Source organism: Bidens hawaiensis, unplaced genomic scaffold (assembly GCF_021521415.1).
Source record: "Bidens hawaiensis isolate Kalapana, Puna unplaced genomic scaffold, B.hawaiensis_p1.1 tig00066121_1, whole genome shotgun sequence".
NCBI classification, from domain to species: domain Eukaryota; kingdom Viridiplantae; phylum Streptophyta; class Magnoliopsida; order Asterales; family Asteraceae; genus Bidens; species Bidens hawaiensis.
Window position 1 is genome coordinate 1 of NW_027501770.1, and position 20294 is coordinate 20294.

The 20294-nt window shown below is 36.8% G+C and overlaps 2 protein-coding genes across 2 annotated transcripts; one reads left to right on the plus strand and one right to left on the minus strand.

Annotated features, from left to right (window-relative positions):
* Positions 1–147: 147 nt before the first annotated feature.
* LOC143604663 (uncharacterized) lies at positions 148–9854 on the plus strand (the record flags this gene model as incomplete). Its single annotated transcript, XM_077081070.1, has 8 exons — positions 148–383; positions 6719–6755; positions 6858–6927; positions 7866–7970; positions 8476–8626; positions 9078–9157; positions 9400–9493; positions 9579–9854. Coding segments are annotated over 8 exons (858 nt in total), but the record flags the coding sequence as incomplete, so codon positions are not given.
* A 5766-nt stretch (positions 9855–15620) lies between these two features.
* On the minus strand, positions 15621–19395 carry LOC143604658 (deSI-like protein At4g17486). Its single transcript, XM_077081068.1, has 4 exons — positions 19166–19395; positions 16795–17082; positions 16277–16354; positions 15621–15828 (listed from the first exon to the last, which is right to left on the minus strand). Exons 1-4 carry the CDS (start codon positions 19317–19319, stop codon positions 15689–15691), a joined length of 660 nt encoding a protein of 219 aa, XP_076937183.1. The 5' UTR covers positions 19320–19395; the 3' UTR covers positions 15621–15688.
* Between the last annotated feature and the right edge of the window lie 899 nt (positions 19396–20294).

Here is a 20294-nt window from a genome sequence, read left to right on the forward strand (position 1 = left end):
GACATCTAGTGATGCTTCGGTCCATCATTCACAACATAAAAATAGAACTTAAATAAAACACTGTCAAGATAATACATTGAAAATTTGGGATGTTGCACGTTTGCTGCAGTAAATATGAATAGAAGACACCAATATGTTGTAAACTAGATATTAATTAATCCAAACAAGTGCATTGTTTACATAAGCAATCCCAAACTCTCCTTAGTATGTTTGGTTCTTTTTTTCATACCATTTTCTTCTTACTTAATATTGGATCTTTCTATCATAGATGGTAGAACTGGAAGAAGGGCACTGGAGTTTGGAAAAACTCATGTGGTAAAACCTAAAGGCAAACACCTGGCAACCATTGTGTGGTTGCATGGTCTTGGTGACAATGGCTCAAGGTAATCCTATGTGGATAGTTGGATTTAAATTTTAAACAGTAGATTATTGTCATTGTTACTGCATTTAACAAAAGTAGACTTTTGAAAATGTTCTTCATCCTGATTCCCTTATGCTTTCTCTGTACTTTCAACTTTTAAAATGCACCTAATTCATAAGAGTATTGGCTTTTGGTATTAAATGTGAGTAAAATTCTATTCAAAAGAGGACTTCACTGATAATAAGGGGTGTAAGCGAGCCAAGCTGATTGTGATCTACTTGAGATCGGCTTGCTACAAGCTCGAATGGAGCTGAACTTAAACAAGCTCGATCCCGAGCCTAAAAGTTTGTTAGGAACAATAGGCACACACGAACAAGAAATCAAAGCGATAAAGAACACGAGAATTTTACGTGGTTCGGTTGCGGTGTACAACCTACGTCCACGGGGTAATTAGGTTTGTATTATTTTGGTGATTTATAATAACAAGTACAAGAGACTATTTATAGACCGCATATTAGGGCTACTCCCTTGCTAAACAAGCTAGAACCCAATTGGGCCCAATAGGGTTAGGGCCGGCTAAAATAACCTCCCTAACTCCTTTAATATGCAGTTGTCTAAATGTGGGTCCGGGGATACCACATCGCCCAACAATCTCCCACTTGGTGTCTTCGGACCTAGAAATGCACCATCTCTTCTGTACTTCTGTAAATGAAAATCCCTCCTGATCTTCAAACCATCCTAATTACCCTTGTCTCCTCAACATTATTCCTGGAGACCAGCTGAAGCTATGCAAAACTTCAGCTTATCCAGCACCACACACTTGGTAAACATATCAGCTGGATTTTTAGCACCTGGGATGTTCTTCAGACTGATTGTTCCTTCACTGATCAACCCCCTCACGAAGTGATATCTCATCCCTATATGCTTTGTCTTTCCGTGATACACTGGATTCTTTGCAAGTTTAACTGCACTCTCATTGTCACAGTACAATGAGTAGTCGGGTTGTTGTTTTCCTAATTCTTCAAGAAAAGTCTTCAACCAAACTAGTTCTTTGCTGGCCTCTGCAACAGCCATGTATTCTGCTTCTGTAGTTGACAGAGCCACACTTTTCTGAAGTCTAGACATCCAGCTAACTGCTGTCCCTCCCACTGTGAAAACATACCCGGGTAGTGCTCTTGAACGTCCCTTTACAACCACCCAGATCAGCATCTGTGTAACCTCTGAGTATGGCATCCTTTTTTCTGAAACATAACCCCATCTTCTGAGTACCCTTCAAGTATCTAAGTATCCATTTGACAGCCTCCCAATGTTTTTCTCCTGGATCTGACATAAACCGACTAACAACCCCAACGGCATGAGCAACATCTGGTCGAGTGCAAACCATTGCATACATTAGACTCCCGACTGCTGATGCATATGGGACTTTGGTCATCTTCGATCTTTCTTCTTCAGTTTTAGGAGACTGATCTTTGGTGAGCTTCAAATGACTTCCCAATGGAGTATTCCTAGGCTTGGTTCTTTCATCATTCATCTTGAACCTTTCTAACACTTTCCCTATGTATTTTTCCTGGGATAGTGTTAGAGTACCTGCCTTCTTGTTTCTAGTGATGTTCATTCCCAGTATCTGTTTTGCTGCACCCAAGTCTTTCATTTCAAACTCTTGGGACATCTGTTTCTTCAACTTGCTTATTTCCTTCATATCAGATCCTGCAATCAACATATCATCAACATACAACAGTAATATGATATAAGAGTTGTTGAATTTCTTCAGATAACAACAATGATCCATCTGGCATCTTTTAAACCCCGACCTCTCCATGAAATTATCAAACTTCATGTACCACTGTCTAGGCGCCTGTTTCAGACCATACAAGCTCTTCTTTAGTTTGCAGACCCAATTTTCTTTCCCCACAACCCGAAACCCTTCAGGTTGCATCATATAAATGTCTTCTTCAAGATCACCGTGTAGGAATGCCGTTTTCACATCTAGTTGCTCTAGATGTAAATCTTCTGCTGCTACAAGACTTAAAACAAGTCTGATGGTAGTCATTTTCACCACGGGAGAGAAGATTTCATCATAATCAACTCCTCTCTTTTGTTGAAAACCCTTGACCACTAAATGGCTTTATATCGTTTAGACCCATCATGTTCTTCTTTGACCCTGAAGACCCATTTATTTTGCAACGCTCTCTTATCCTGCGAAGCTTGACTAAGTCCCATGTCTTGTTCTTTTCTAGAGAGCTCATTTCATCCTTCATAGCATTCTCCCACCGGCGAGAATCCTTCATCTTGACTGCTTCAGAGTAGCTTTCGGGTTCACCTTTTTCTGTCAAAAGAATATAGTTAACTGAAGGATTGGAATGACCGGGACTATACCTTTCTGGCTGTTTAGTAACTCTGGTGGATCTCCTGACCCAATTTTCAGTCTGGTCAGGCTGTTGTGGGATCTCCTCGTCTTCAGACTCTGAACTCCCACTGTCAGAAGTTTCTTCTGACTCATTATTTCCACCAGCTTCAAACTCAGGAACTGTGTCGACTTCAGTTTCTGTAGCGGGTTCCTGAACCGGTTCGGGGATCGGTTCAGATCTCTGGTTTTCAATTTTGAATTCAACCTGTTGCTTCTGAACCCTAGAGTTTGGATTTATCACATCTTTGTACAACTCAGCCTCATTAAATGTAGCATGTTTGCTGCGGACTACTTTTCTGCTTTTCGAGTCCCAAAGCTTGTAGCCCATCTTGTCTGACCCGTAACCAATGAAAACATACTTCTTGGCTTTTGAATCTATCTTGTCAGCATTCGGATCTAGGTCATATGCACTGCACCCAAAAACCTTTAAGTGCTCATAATTAACCGCTTTCCCCTTCCATTCTTCTTGAGGTGTTTTGTAACCCAACGGAACTGATAGACCTCGGTTGATAAGATAGGCAGCAGTTTTAACAGCGTCTGCCCAGAACATTTTAGGGAGCCCTGCATTTATCCTCATACTTCTGGCTCTTTCATTTAACGTTCTATTCATCCTTTCTGCGACTCCATTTTGCTGAGGAGTACCTGGAACTGTATTTATCATCCGAATGCCATGCTCAGCACAAAAGCTAGTGAACTCTGAGCTAATGTACTCCCCTCCATTGTCTGACTTCAAGCACTTTACCTTCAGATCAGATTCAAGTTCAACAGCAGTTTTCCATTTCTTAAAAACATCAAATACTTCAAATTTATTTTTAAGAAAGTAAACCCATACCTTGCGTGTGGCGTCGTCTATGAAAGTCACATAGAATCTCGAGCCTCCCAAGGATTCAACACGTGTTGGTCCGAAAACATCTGAATGGATAAGCTCTAATTTCTGAGCTTTAGGTGCTTTCCCTGTCTTCACAAAAGATACCCTCTTCTTTTTTCCAAAAACACATGGTTCACAGAATTCAGATTCAACCCTTTTAAGATCTGGAAGCTTTCCTCTGGCGACAAGCATCTTCATGCCCTTCTCACTCATGTGGCCGAGTCGTTGATGCCACAACTTTGATAGACTCGGTCCACTCGTTACTGCATTAGCACTACCTGCAGAAACCTCAACCATATACAAAGTACCCCGTTTCTTTCCCTTGGCAATTACCATGCTACCCTTGACGACCTTCCATTGTCCTCCCCCGAATGTTACATCATAACCCTGGTCGTCTAATTGCCCAATGGAAATTAACATTTTTTTCAATTTTGGAATTACCCTGACATCTTTCAATGTCCAAATTGTTCCAAAACTTGTTTTCAAGTCAATATCTCCCAACCCAGTAATTTCCAAGATTTGGTTATTAGCAAGACTTACAGTACCAAAATTGCCCCGTCTGAAATTCTTCATCTTTCTCGAGCTTGAGATAGCATGAAACGACGCACCTGAGTCCATAATCCAGGACTCGACTATATCCTCAATACAGCAGATCAATGCATCATCGGAATCTGATGCTGTTGAGGAGGCAACATTCACTTCTTTCTTGTCTCTGGGTGGTTCTGTACATTGACTTCTGAAATGACCATTCTCATTACAGTTCCAACACTTTATGTCGTTTCTTGTTTTTGAACTCCCCTTTTTGTCTCTTGATTTTGATCTTCCCCTGTTACTTACCCTCTTATCTTTCTTTCTACCTCTTCCCTCAGTACTTAGCAAAGTACTGGATGATTCACCTGCATTCTTTCTCCTGATATCCTCTCCTAGGATCAAGTCACGAATACCCTCGAACGTGAGTTTGGTGGTTCCGGCTGAACCACTAACGGCAGTGACTGTTCCTGACCAACTTTCAGGTAACGAAGACAATAATAGCAAAGCTTGCACTTCATCATCAAATTTAATATCAACAGATAATAACCGGGATATGATAGAATTGAACTCATTTATATGAGAGGTAACAGACGCACCTTCCCGCATACGCGTATTCACCAATTGTCTAATTAAGAATACCTTATTAGACGCGGAAGGTTTCTCGTACATGTTTGACAACGCGGTCATCAAACCCTTAGCAGTGGTCTCATTCACTATATTGAAAGCAACGTTCTTAGCCAACGTGCATCTGATGACTGCTAGGGCTTTCCTGTCTAGATCGGCCCATTCTTCATCCTTCATATTCTCGGTTTTTTGACCTCTCAAACATGGAAGCAAATCTTTCTGGCATAACAAGTCCTCGACTTGCATCTTCCACCATCCAAAATCCTGCCCATCAAACTTCTCGATTCTGATCTTACCGTCCTCAGTCATTATCTTTACCGAGTTTCTAACGGAAGCAACCTGCAATACTGATCAGAACTGTTTGACCTCTTCTGGTCAAAAGACAGATTGTACTGTAGCGCGCACTGTTCACACGCCGGAAACACTGTAGCGGCGGCGGTACTGTAGCGGCGGCTAGGGTTTCTGATTAGGGTTTGGTGGCGACTGGCGGCTGGGGTTTATAGTGTGATCCTTGCTCTGATACCAGTTGTTAGGAACAATAGGCACACACGAACAAGAAATCAAAGCGATAAAGAACACGAGAATTTTACGTGGTTCGGTTGCGGTGTACAACCTACGTCCACGGGGTAATTAGGTTTGTATTATTTTGGTGATTTATAATAACAAGTACAAGAGACTATTTATAGACCGCATATTAGGGCTACTCCGTTGCTAAACAAGCTAGAACCCAATTGGGCCCAATAGGGTTAGGGCCGGCTAAAATAACCTCCCTAACTCCTTTAATATGCAGTTGTCTAAATGTAGGTCCGGGGATACCACATCGCCCAACAAAGTTATCTTGTTTAATAAACGAGCTTGAGCCTATACATAAGCTTGTTTAATAAACGAGCCCAAGCCTGAGCCTCAGTTAGCGAGCTAGAGCTGGCTCACGAGCCTAAACAAGACTGTTGTTATTTATATGATTTTTAATTAATATATTTGTATATATTTATATAATAATAATTACTATACATAAGCTTGTTTAATAAACGAGCCCAGGCCTGAGCCTCAGTTAGCGAGCTAGAGCTGGCTCACGAGCCTAAACAAGACTGTTGTTATTTATATGATTTTTAATTAATATATTTGTATATATTTATATAATAATAGTTATTATTACATATATAAATATGATAAAATATCACTAAACAATATATAGTATGTTATATACTTATATATAAAAATTATAATTAAAATATATGTAAAAGTAATTGTGAATATATATTAATTAATTAATGAATAATGAACGAGCTGAGATCGAGCTTAAGAAACCACTCACAAGTCGAGCTCAAGCTTTTGAAATAGCGCTTGAAACAAGCCGAGCCCCAGCTTAAGCTCTCTGTAAGTTTAACAGTCCAAGCTCGAGCCTTATGGTCATAACAGTGTTAGGACTAGAGTTGTAATTAGTATTAGTATATGGTCTAGGTGTATATATGTTTAACAAACTCTGTAACCGTGTACTTAGACACCACGAACACTAATGAGAAGTTAGCTATATTTTTGTTTGGAGTAATCCATCTTCTTTACGTTCTCTCTATCGATTCTATCTTCCTAATCTGCACGTATAACTCGGGCTCAGCTTGGCTCATTTACACCCCCTACAAATAGTTAATTTGAAGGTTCTAGTTCATTAATTGCAGCAAGCCAATGCACCATTTATCTGTTTTGAGATCATTAACTGTGAATAATCTGTAGAATTAGTTTTAACTTTTAACTTGAAGGCCCTAAATCGTGTTAAATTATATTACGGATATCATAAAAAGTAAACTATACACAAAATTTGCGTTTACCTTTAATTTTCTTTAATTACTTATGCTTTTTTTTTATATTTAACGTTTTTGGTATCCATTTAGTGAGTAATAACTGAAATCCATTTTCTGTTTCCTGGCAGCTGGGCCCAGCTTTTGGAGACACTTCCTCTTCCAAATGTGAGCATAAGTTTTCTCAATGCAATTCACTTAAAAGTTATACAACAATGCTACGTTTGTATAACAAATTTGCTAATATGTATTTAACTGAATGCAATGCAGATCAAATGGATATGCCCTACTTCTCCTTCTCAACCCTTGACATTATTTGGTGGCTTTCCTTCAAATGCATGTATGTTTTTAATGCTCTTTCAAATGCATTATTAGTTTATTACAACCTTAAAAGTAAAGGGATAGCATGTCTGATGACAAAGTTTCTGTTAAAAGTCTTGAAAAGACAATTATCTTTGAAGAAATGATAACATGTTATAGGTTAAAACCGTTTTTTTTTAATAAAATTCCCAGAGTGTTTCGTTGTTTGTGTTCTTGTGTTTAACTTTAACCGAAAAAATGATCAAACACAAACAACTAAATGAACAGGGTTTTCTTGTTTGTGTTTGTTAAGAAAATTAATGTGTTCGTGTTTGTTAATGTTTGTTCCTTAACAATATAAATGAATGCTTCACGCCGTCACGGACGTAAATGGATGAACATAACTGAACATAGATGAATTAAAGTAGCTGAGCTAAAACGATTTAAAATAAATTTGAACAATGTGTTGCGCCTAAAAGGTTATTAAACTAGAGGTAATTGTAGCGGGCCTAAAATAATGAATACATAAACGAACAAACTTAGTTAAAACAAACGCAAAGTAATGAACATAAATGAATTGAAGCGAACGAATGTAAATGAATGAATATAAAAGAACGTTCACAAACATAAATGAATGAACGAGACATGTTTTCATGTTTGTTCATTCGTTTATTAATTAAACGAACATATAAGAATTCCCGTCGAATGATTAATGAATGATAGGTTCGTTTACAGGCCTAAACAAGATAAATACTTGGGTAGCCTCTAAAGTAGATATAAACTTATAATATATAGGTGAGTTTCATGAAAAAATCTGAATACTTCGGTGGCATGCACATACACTATCCTGATTAGTATAAAGAAAGGATTTTACGGATCTGAATTCTCTTACTTTTTGCAAGTAATCATTAAAAAGTAAATTAATCAGGAATAACATGTATGAAATAATTAAGAAAAAGTTGGTGTTGTGGATGCTAGGGTTTGATGTGAGCGATCTGTCTGAAGATGCATTACAAGATGTCGAGGGACTTGATGCTTCAACTGCACATGTTCTGAGTCTACTCTCAGCCGAGCCTGCAGATGGTAAGTTTTGTTTTTAACGTGTTGAAGCGGCTCAGGTTAGGGTTTGTTGACCTGAACGCGCTAAATAGGTATTGTGTCACATATGACTACAAACATTGTATTATTTCAATAGTATTGTAAGTTTTTGAATATACTGATTTAGGTAGTTCCATGATTCAGAAAAGCACTTTGGTTGACTTTTGATCAGTTTGACTCGTTTTCTTTTTAGTCTTTTTTCTACTTATGACTCGTTAGTGATAAAACTTAAAATGAATTGACACCCATTCGTAAGTAAATGTGCCAACATTGCCAACTCTATAAGAATTAGGGGCACCAATTCTTGACCCACCCGACATGAAATAAACGGATTAGAGTTGGGGCTAAACGAGTCACAGCTAACCAGTTTAAAAACAGGAATAGGCTTAGGATATATGAATCTGATAACCCAGGCCCAACCCGTTTAGGGAACACTCTATGTTAATTGCATGATTTTTATGCTAATATAATCGTTTTGACTATTTTGCAGTCAAACTTGGTGTGGGAGGGTTCAGTATGGGTTCAGCGCTTGCTATGTACTGTGCAGTTTGCTTTGCCAATGGAAAACTTGGGAATGGGGATTCTTTTTCGGCCCGTTTGGATGGAGTTGTTGGTCTTAGTGGCTGGCTTCCGTGTGCAAAGTACTTAGATTTTCTTTTTTGCAAAAATATACTCACAATTTCAACCTTTTTATATATAAATGCATCGATTCGGGTCGTATGTTCTTTCAAATAGGATGAGTGGGCAAAACCAAAAGGTTTGGTCAAATAGGTTGAAAGTCACCAAAAATCTCTTTTTAATGCACACAACCTTCTAAATCTTTTTATTTATTAATATAGATTATTATCAGAACAGCATTATATTTGTGGGTCAGCCTAATCCGAGGTGTAGTAAAAATTGACATGCTTCAACCTGAACCCTGATTTGACCCATTATGATATGCCTGTTCGCAGATCCTTTTTGCTACCTATGGTTAGCCTAACCCGAGGTGTATCATAAGTTCATGACAAACTTCATGATAATATTAGTAATAATATTTTAAATAATTATACTAAAATAATAATAATAATAATAATCGGTTTTGTTTGTTAGGGATCTAACCAACAAGGTTGAAGGTGATGAAGCTGCAGCTCGAGCATCATCCTTGCCTATTTTGCTTTGTCATGGAAAAGGTACCGCTAACTATTTTATCATTTATTTTTGAAAAATAAATTGTGTTTTTTATACCTTATATTTCATTTTGGTAAATAATTTTTTTTTTTTGGGTGAATATCCTTGTTAAAGTTTATCAGGATTTCCTTGTTTGTTCATCTTTTAGAGAGTATTTAAGGCATTTGACTAATAATATTATTGTGTCAAACATGTTTACAAGTTTAAATATTCCAATAATAATATCATTTTGCAATATTATCAGTTGATGATGTGGTTCTCTTCCGCTATGGTGACAAGTCAGTTGAGAAACTAACTTCAACCGGCTTTCAAAACTTGACCTTCAAAACTTACGACTCGTATGCATTCTTAGATCATCCTGAATTATTATTGATTACGGGAAGAGTAAACACTAACATATGTATATTTTTAACCAAAATGCAGGCTCGGTCATTACACAATACCCGCAGAAATGGATGACGTTTGCTCATGGCTAACTTCAAAATTAGAGCTGAAGGACGAGCCATAACTTTATCAAAACCGAAACAAACGGCAATGAATGATATGGAAAAATCTACCAAATAATATTTTGTGATGTGAAATATGAGGTTTCTGAATGGTACTATGGAAATTGCGTATCGCAGATCTTTGCATATTGCATCTGTGTATTAAAAGGTATTCAATGATTCGGGTTTTATGAATTATTGTATCATTTGCGTTGGTGTACGCGTACTGTAATTGTAATTGTGTGTGACATGTTAAAATCATTATCATTGAATGTTGCATTGAACTTGAAATTTTTATGTTGGTAGTGGTTTGAACCATAATGTTTGAAAAATTAGAAAATTGCTTGTCATTGAATTTGAACAGATATTTATACATAATAGTTGTGTTTTTTTTTTCAGATTTTTATAGTTCATAAGCAAATAAATATTAAAAAAACAGTTATTGATTTTAATATAGTTGACCAACTGTTTTAGTTTTAAAAGTTTCAAAGGAAAAAACTTAGGGGTCTAGCGTCAGCCAGGGCCGGACCGGTGGTGCCAGATCCCACGAGGAATAATTAAATGTCAACCATTCATTACATATGCCTTAAAATCTAAACAATATAAAACATGTTTTTAAGTTCAAACATTAAAAATTGAGTCTGCAGATGCCAACTTCTTTATTCTTCTACCATGTGACCCTCCTTATGTCAGCTGTCTCATCCTACTCACCTACGTGCATACTAAAAGTCAGCTACGCTGAGTAAGTTCTAGTTAATCAGGCAATATACAATACCTTCACATACTTGTACGTATCCGAAGATACATGTTACTTACTTAACATGTTCATCTTTCTTTTGTACATACATAAGTATATACCTTCATTCTTACTTTCATTCTTCCTTTCTGTAGGGGTATGATACTAAACCCGGTTTTACGACCCTAAATTTATTATGTTTGGCTTATTTTATTATATGGACTAATACAATGTTATTGGGCTGAGGGGGTTTTGTGGAGGTAACCCTAACTGGGCTAGGCCCATTAGGGTACCATGATGGTGGCCATGAGGCTCTCTATATAAGGAGGTCTCCACCTTCTTGTTAAGGGGTCATGCTCAATAAGAGCCACCACCCTATTTTTGTGTCTGTAAACAAGAGATCCTCAGGATTTCTTAGCAGTCACCTCCACACCCCCGAAAAGCCATTGCAGATCTCAAGCAACCGGAGAAGAAGATAAAGGCGTGGTTCGTTCATCTCGAAATCCGTGGAAACATCGTCATGGATCAGGTCAGATTCATTTCATGCTTCGACATTGGCGCCATCCGTGGGACGGCAATGAACCACACTTCGCTTCTCATCTCGGCCCTCCGATCTGTTCATCAATATCTCGGGTCTACGGTTTCTTCTTTCAGATATGTTCTATGGAAATCCAAAAATCCTTAGATCTAAAAAATACTTCCGGATCTGGAAATACACAGGAAGAAATACCACCGAACTTTTGGGGAAAGCCCTTAGATCTGTGTTTTTTCTAAGTGAAATATACCAAATCTAGTTACGATTTTTTCAGATCTGGGTTCGTTTGAACAACAGTCACACTTCATATTCATGGATCTATAAATCCTATCAGATCTTTTGGTTTTACATAAAACCTACCTGATGTGGATACTCAAAATCTCTAGATCATGCGCGCCACAGCGGGCCGCATGCGCGCTCCCGGCGATTACTCTACGCCACAGCGGGTCGCATGCGCGCTCCCGGCGATGACTCTACGCCACAGTGGGTCGCGTGCGCGCTCCCGGCGATTACTTCACGCCACAGCGGGTCGCTGTGCGCGATCCTGGCGATTACTCCACGCATTGCGCATGCTCACGCATACCACGTGTGCTCACGCATCACATATGCTCACGCATTACGCATGCTCTCGCGTATCACATATGCTCACGCATTACGCATGCTCACGCATACCACACATGCTCACGCATCACATATGCTCACGCATTACGCATGCTCTCGCGTATCACATATGCTCATGCATATCAGATGCTCACGCATCAATGCACGCTCACGCACCACATCTGCGCGTGAGAATAAAGGAGACCTTGCGCAGGCCGCGCGTAAGCGACACAACAAATGAAGAACAGTCTAATCCAGATCAGGATAAGAACAACCATGATTGTGCTCATATGGCTACGCGCCATACTTAAAGGTTGGGAATCCTCATAATATCCCATATGGCTACGCGCCATACTTAAAGGTTGGGAATCCTCATAATATCCCATATGGCTACGCGCCATACTTAAAGGTTGGGAATCCTCATAATATCCCATATGGCTACGCGCCATACTTAAAGGTTGGGAATCCTCATAATATCCCACATGGCTACGCGCCATACTTAAAGGTTGGGAATCCTCATAATATCCCACATGGCTACATGCCAAACTTAAAGGTTGGGAATCCTCATAAACCCATAGGCCACGCGCCAAGCTTAAAGGTTTGACTACGAGCCGCACAAGCACCTATGACATCATTATTATTATCTGGCCATTTTGTGCCTTCATTATTATTTTGAAGACAAGCCGGGATAGTCATCCTGCGCAGGAGAGGCCCTTGTGGGCCAGTCATTATCATCATATTATAGCTCGTAAGTCGCCTCGCGCGCAAGCTTCATTATTTTTACAGCTCGTAAGTCGCCCCGCGCGCAAGCTTTATTATTCTATAGCTCGTAAGTCGCCTCGCGCGCAAGCTTCATTATTTTCACAACTCGTAAGTCGCCCCGCGCGCAAGCTTTATTATTCTATAGCTCGTAAGTCGCCTAGGGCCAAGCTTCATTATTTTTACAGCTCGTAAGTCGCCCCGCGCGCAAGCTTTATTATTCTATAGCTCGTAAGTCGCCTCGCGCGCTTTATTATTCTCATAGCTCGTAAGTCGCCTCGCGCGCAAGCTTTATTATTCTCACAGACCCCTAAGTCGCCCCGCGCGCAAGCTTTATTATTCTATAGCTCGTAAGTCGCCTCGCGCGCAAGCTTCATTATTTTTACAGCTCGTAAGTCACCCGCGCGCAGGCTTTATTATTCTCATAGCTCGTAAGTCGCCTCGCGCGCAGGCTTTATTATTCTCACAGACCCGTAAGTCGCCTCGCGCGCAAGCTTTATTATTCTATAGCTCGTAAGTCGCCTCGCGCGCAAGCTTCATTATTTTTACAGCTCGTAAGTCGCCCCTGCGCGCAGGCTTTATTATTCTCATAGCTCGTAAGTCGCCTCGCGCGCAGGCTTTATTATTCTCACAGACCCGTAAGTCGCCTCGCGCGCAGGCTTTATTATTCTATAGCTCGTAAGTCGCCTCGTGCTCAAGCTTCATTATTTTTACAGCTCGTAAGTCGCCCCGCGCGCAGGCTTTATTATTCTCATAGCTCGTAAGTCGCCTCGCGCGCAGGCTTTATTATTCTCACAGACCCGTAAGTCGCCTCGCGCGCAGGCTTTATTATTCTATAGCTCGTAAGTCGCCTCGCGCGCAGGCTTTATTATTCTATAGCTCGTAAGTCGCCTCGCGCGCAGGCTTTATTATTCTATAGCTCGTAAGTCGCCCCGCGCGCAGGCTTTATTATTCTATAGCTCGTAAGTCGCCCCGCGCGCAAGCTTTATTATTCTATAGCTCGTAGGTCGCCTCGCGCGCAAGCTTCATTATTTTTACAGCTCGTAAGTCGCCTCGCGCGCAAGCTTTATTATTCTCATAGCTCATAAGTCGCCTCACGCACGAGCTTTATTATTCTCATAGCTCGTAAGTCGCCTCGCGCGCAGGCTTTTATTATTCGGCGTGCTATATCTTATTCATGCTAGTGCACCATCATTATCATAAGGACCACAACATGTCACCATCATGAGGAAAACCTCCCAAAACTCAAAGACAATAAAGATAAGGCCGAAGAAAAGGGAAAGAACCGCCTCATGTCCTAACACACCTCATAAAGTCCAGCGCTCCACCTAAACGCTTGCGCGCCTAGGAGCAACACTGGACTTGGGGGGCTTGTAGGGGTATGGTACTAAACCCGGTTTTACGACCCTAAATTTATTATGTTTGGCTTATTTTATTATATGGACTAATACAATGTTATTGGGCTGAGGGGGTTTTGTGGAGGTAACCCTAACTGGGCTAGGCCCATTAGGGTACCATGATGGTGGCCATGAGGCTCTCTATATAAGGAGGTCTCCACCTCCTTGTTAAGGGGTCATGCTCAATAAGAGCCACCACCCTATTTTTGTGTCTGTAAACAAGAGATCCTCAGGATTTCTTAGCAGTCACCTCCACACCCCCGAAAAGCCATTGCAGATCTCAAGCAACCGGAGAAGAAGATAAAGGCGTGGTTCGTTCATCTCGAAATCCGTGGAAACATCGTCATGGATCAGGTCAGATTCATTTCATGCTTCGACACTTTCTTTCATATTTTAATCTTACTTTACATATATACTTATACGTTTTAAAGAGCATTTCTTCCTATAACCTCACAGATATTAATAGGGACTGCCACCCTCCTTCACAGATATTATTATGGTCTGTCACCCTCTTTTCACATATATTGTTAGGGTCTGCCACCCTGCTTCGCAGATATTATTAGAGTCTGCCATCTTTCTTCACATATATATTTACATAAAAAAGGATATGTTACCATTGTTTTACACGTTAAGCTTGCTCATTATATATATATATATTGGGGAAGGTTAATTACTCTATTATAATTACTCTACTTGTATACATAATTACTCTATTTGATTCTCACGTTTAGCACGCTAATTTCATTTGTACGTTAATCTTTCCCTATATATATATATATATATATATATATATATATATATATATATATATAGGGTTAGTATCATTTAAGAACTTTAAAAAAGTTAAGAACTCTAAGGAACTCTAAACAACAAAACATTTTTAAAATTTTTTTTACATGTTAACATTATTTAAGATTAGTTTTATCATATTTTATATAAAAAATTTTGATTACATATATTAATCACAAGTTTACATATGTGTAAAATTTATGTACTAACAATTTACATAGGTGTAAAACAAAACATAGATATGTATAAAAACTAATTTTCAAAATTGTAATCATACATATAGATATAAAAAAAATGATAAAACTACATTCAAATAACATTAACATACAAAATTTTTTTATAAAAACATTAGTTTTCAATGGTTCCTTCAAGTTCTTAAAAATTTAACAGTTCTGTAATGATACTCATCCTATATATATATATATATATATATATATATATATATATATATATATATATATATATATATATATATATATATATATATATATATATATATATAGGGTAACAATCAATTGAGAACTCTTAATTTATATATATATATATAGGGTAAGGATCTTAAGAGAATCCTTTGGAAAAAATCAAGTCGTTTGGATCATCGTTTCGAGCTAAGTTTTACATCAATCGACTCGCATTCTTCTTCCGATCAAAAGCCCTAAAACATTAATTTAAAATTCGGGAAAAAGTATAACGCCGTAAGTCATTTTTAACAACAGACCATTGGGGGGGCACCTTTTTTAAATTTGAGACCATTACTGACGATAAAATGAATATGGATTATTATCAGTAAATACCACTCAGTAGAGATTATAAGAATCCAATAAACCTTTTTTTAATAAAATTTTAATAAATGAGTACAATATATTACTACCATTTTTGTTTCAAGTTAAATTCCACTTTTTAACTTTTTTGGCCCATAAGTTTACATACCAAATGTTATTATTTCAAGGATATACAAGTATATATTAATAATTTGAATTAAAAATACAAGGGTAAAATAGTCCCAACAATATAAATAAAGTTTTTACTTTCAAAACAACTTTTTTTTTCATGACTGGTTTACCAAAAGCACATCACCAAATTTTATAATACAACTTCCAAACAATCAATCTTTCCCAAAATCTTAAAACCTCCCATAAAACTACAACTCACTTTCCAAACATAAGTGCAAAAACAAAGAGAAATCGCTTGCAATCAACGAAATTAATCATACAAAACCGTCTTCTTTTTTTTCATCTAGAGACCTCTTTAACGAAAGCCACTTCACTCGAGGCAGGTGGTGAGAGCAGATGTTTATCTTGTTCGGTATCATCAAAATATTCCAACGGTTCTTGAGCGTTCGAACTTGATACAGACGCTGTCCCGTCTTCTTCTGCAATTTGTTAAAACCAAAAATTTGAGTTTTAACACATTATCTTACGCAACACTAAAATAACGAATTTGAAAATTTTACCCTCACTAAAGTAAATGGTTAAGAAAGAGTTTAGTCGGTGAGGGGCAAAATTGTCAAAACCATATAAAAAGGTGGTATGTTACATAAAGCATACCCTTTTTGCAAAAGTTCATGACCAAGACTTAAATGGTCAAAATTAAACAAAACTAATTGTCAACTTTCGGATAAAAATATAATTTTCGAACACTTTTCGGAGGTTAAAAATGAAACCTACGTTAAACGAACGTACTAACATAAGAACATGTCAGGTTAACCACAAAACCGTCTATGATAACTTGAAACTGAGATACAAGCAGTTTGACCACTCAAAAGTCAAACTGCATTACTTTATTTTTTAACCAAAGGAGCTTGGCAAAAGTACGCGTACCGCAATTATGATACTCCGGGAGCTGTTTAACGGTAGTCACTTGGAGACTTTCGGGAAGTAAACAACTGCATAGAGCACCTGAAAAAAATATTACAGAATATCAATTATTAAATAAAAATTAACAATTTACGTTTCAAATGAAGGTAAAAAAAATCTTGTAAAAATGCCAAAACGAGGATACGCGTGATTGTGTGTGATAGGTGTAAAATTGAACGGTAACACAATATGTTAAATATATATATACAAGATCAGGATCATTTCAGAACTTCTAAATAATTTAAGAACTCTTTAACAACCAATTACTTTATTTATTTTATATCTTTAGTATCATTGAGGGTAGTTTTGTCATTTATTATATCTAATTTGATAATTACATATATGTTATATATTATATCCCATCATAAAATTACATATGTTAAATGACAAAAATACCCTCAAATTATATTATTTGGAAGTTCTGAAATAATCCAGATCATATACATATACATATATAAAAAAATGATTAAAATGGCACACACCTAGTTTTGCAAGCCGGTTAACCCACCCGGGAATTCCTTTTCCCGTTAATCTTTGACAAATATCATCGGTGAAATGGTTGCAATTCTTGGAAATTAGGTGATAAGTGTCCCCATGATATTCTGAAGCAACGGTTTCGATAAATTCCCTAAATTCAGTAGGCGATTTGGTCACATGCCCTAACGGTATCGAACATCTGTATATAAAACCCGGGCAACTTTTCGGTTCAACTTCAAACACCCCACTAACCGGAAAATCGTGTGCTCCAAACCCGTATTCCATACCATACACTGCACAAAAAACATGTTAGTGTTTTTTTTGTTAAAAAACGGTAATATAAATTACGCTCGTTTTTAACAGCATAGAGACACAAACATCAATGATTTGAGTGCACATTGTATTACTATGCCAAACCAAAGTTGAAACAAGTGGACCGAGTAACGGATCAAAACGGGTCATTTTTAGTGTCGAGCGGACCCACAAACATTGCTTTGGATATATAAAACTGTTGATGTGGCCTTTCCAAAAAAATAATAATAACAATAATGAAAAATAAAATAAAATAAAACTGTTGATGTGCAAATAATAATGATAATCTATCTTTTTTAAGTAAATTGAGTGATTTAAGAAGTTTTTATGCATTTGAATACACTAACGAAAACCCATTGGAGCTCTACGTTATTCTAATAAACTCATAACACCAAAATCTAGACGAAATATACCAGTTTCATTGTACGCGTATAATTTGAAATTTTTGAAAAAACCCCAATTCAAGAACCTCAAAAAACATATAGTTAACAAAAAAGAAAACCAAGAAAGTATCAAATGATTCCACAAAACAAACGAAACCCTAAAGCATTGTTCTTATACAATCTGCAGAACCGAATGAAACAGAAAGCCAAGATCTTTAATAAACATCATACAAAACAAATTAAACACAGACCCTTAAAAGTTTCAAATGATTCTAAAAAAAACCCCAAATACAAAACAACAAAACCCTCTAATCATTGCACTAGACAATTTAATATTTTGAAAAACAAAAGAAACATTAAGTCATTATCACCAATAATTTACATCCTCTAAGCTCAATAACCCTGATCGAAACCCGTATTAAGCGTTAGATAAATAAAAGCCCCATTAAAGATTCAAATAATTTTACTTATAAAGTTGAAATCTTGAAAAAAAAACTCAGTAAAACATTAACGCATGATCACCAATAAACCTCATAAAGAACCCATCTTTTAAAGCTCAAGAAACCCTATTACGAAACACTAAACTAAATAAAACAAAAAAAAAAAAACCATCAGATTCAAATCATTTTACTTATAAAGTTGGAATCTTGAAAAACTCAACCAATACACCTCATAAAGAACCCATCTTTTAAGGATCAAGAAACCCTATTACAAAACATAAAAATAAATCAAATAACAGACCCATTAAAGATTTAACCCATTTTCACTTATAAAGTTGGAATCTTGAAAAAAAACCCAATAAACCATTAACACATGATCACCAATAAACCTCATAAAGAACCCATCTTCAAAAGCTCAAGAACCCTATTGCATAACACTAAATTAAATGAAACAAAAAAACCCATCAAAGATTCAACTTTTTTACTTGTAAAGTTTTAAACTTGAAATGAACAAATGAAACATCAAGTCTTGTAAGGCTCAAGAAACCCTATTAATATAACATAATAACTAAATTAAATAAAAACCCATCAAAGATTCAACTCACTCTACAAAACCCATATAAAAATTTCAAAGATTATCAAAAAGAACCTATTAGCATTAGCTCATGATCACCAAGAAACCTCATAAAAAACCCATCTTTTAAGGTTCAAAAAACCCATATACAAGAAACCCATTAAAGATTCAACTTTTTTACTTATAAAGTTTTAAACTTGAAAAGAACAAATGAAGCATCAAGTCTTGTAAGGCTCAAGAAACTCTATTACTAAACATTAAACTAAATTAAACAAAAAAACCCATCAAAGATTCATATCATTTTTCACTTACAAAGTTGGAATCTTGAAAAAAAACAATAAAACATTAACTCATAATCACCAATAAACCTCATAAAGAACCCATCTTGTAAACCCTATAACAAAACATTAAACTAAATCAAATAAAAACCCATTAAAGATTCAAATCATTTTACTTATAAAGTTGGAATCTTGATAATAATAATAATAATAATAATAATAATAATAATAATAATAACTCATGATCACCAATAAACCTCATAAAGAACTAATCCTGTAATGCTCAAGAAACCCTATTAATAAAACATAAAACTAAACCAAACAAAAAACCCATCAAAGATTCAACTCAATCTACAAAACCCATATCACAAAATCAAAGATTTACTCACCTTGAATACCCGAATGAAAGATACCAAACCCGAACCAGATACTGTATGAATTAACAGGTGTAAGATCATACACATTCAAGAAAATCTGTGTGTCCATATTACTGTAATCTCTTTCTGGGCTTGTTGAGCTTGATGATGTACTCTCTCTACTCATTTATTAATAATCTTTTTAATTTTTCAAAATTAAAAAAAAAAAAACTATTTTAAGATCAAAAAGTTTGGATCTTTATATGTGTAAAAATGGAAAATTGATTTGGGGATTTTGGGATTTGAGGTGAATGAGTTGGTGACTCGGTGGGTTGATGAGTTTAATAATATGGGACTCAGTTGAGCAAATGACAGTGTGGATTTAATCAAAAAAAAAAAAAAAATTGGGTGGGGTTTATTTTGTTTTGTACAAATTACTACTATTATTATTATTATTATTATTAAAGTTAATAATAATTCAAAAATGAGTTATATGTGGGTCATAAACAGGTGACAATGTATTCATATGGGATGAATGTATTATGTATGCATAAAGAGGTGCACAAACCAGGGATTAGTAAAATCGGTACCGGTACCGGTCGTACCGGTACTGATCCTAAAATCGGTACCGATTTGGTACCGTCGGTATCGAATCGGTACCATGGTTTTAAGTTTCGGGATCGGTACGGTACGGTAACGGTATTTCTCGATTTTTTACCCTCGGTACCGGTACTATCCCGGTACCGTCCCGGTACCGGTACCGAACCGAATATTTCGGTACCGGTATCGGTACCAAGAATTTCCAATTTTTGGGATCGGGAAAATCGGGATTGATACCGGTCGGTACCGGTACCATCCCATGCACATCCCTAGCACAAAGTAGATATTTTTTAGGAATTGTAATTGTGTGTGGTTAACAAAAAATTAAAACTGGCTTAAGGGGGTGTTTGGGATTGCTTATTTTTACTAACTTATAACTTATAAACTTTTGAAAAAGTAATAAGGTGTTTGGGATTGCTTATATTGTGAGAGAAAAAGTTTCATAAGTTACACTTTTGTAACTTATTAACTTAATGAAAAGTTATAAGGAGACAAAATAAGGAATCCCAAACACCCCCTAAGTAGGAACAATATTTAATATAGTCGGGTATTTGATCGGGTT

Coding starts and splice junctions, on each gene's coding strand:
- LOC143604658 (XM_077081068.1), bottom strand. CDS start 19,319: ATGAGTAGAGAGAGTACATCATCAAGCTCAACAAGCCCAGAAAGAGAT. Junction 16,355..16,794: donor TAACCGGCTTGCAAAACTAG/GTGTGTGCCATT, acceptor TATTTTTTTCAG/GTGCTCTATGCAGTTGTTTA. Junction 15,829..16,276: donor CCCGGAGTATCATAATTGCG/GTACGCGTACTT, acceptor AACAAATTGCAG/AAGAAGACGGGACAGCGTCT.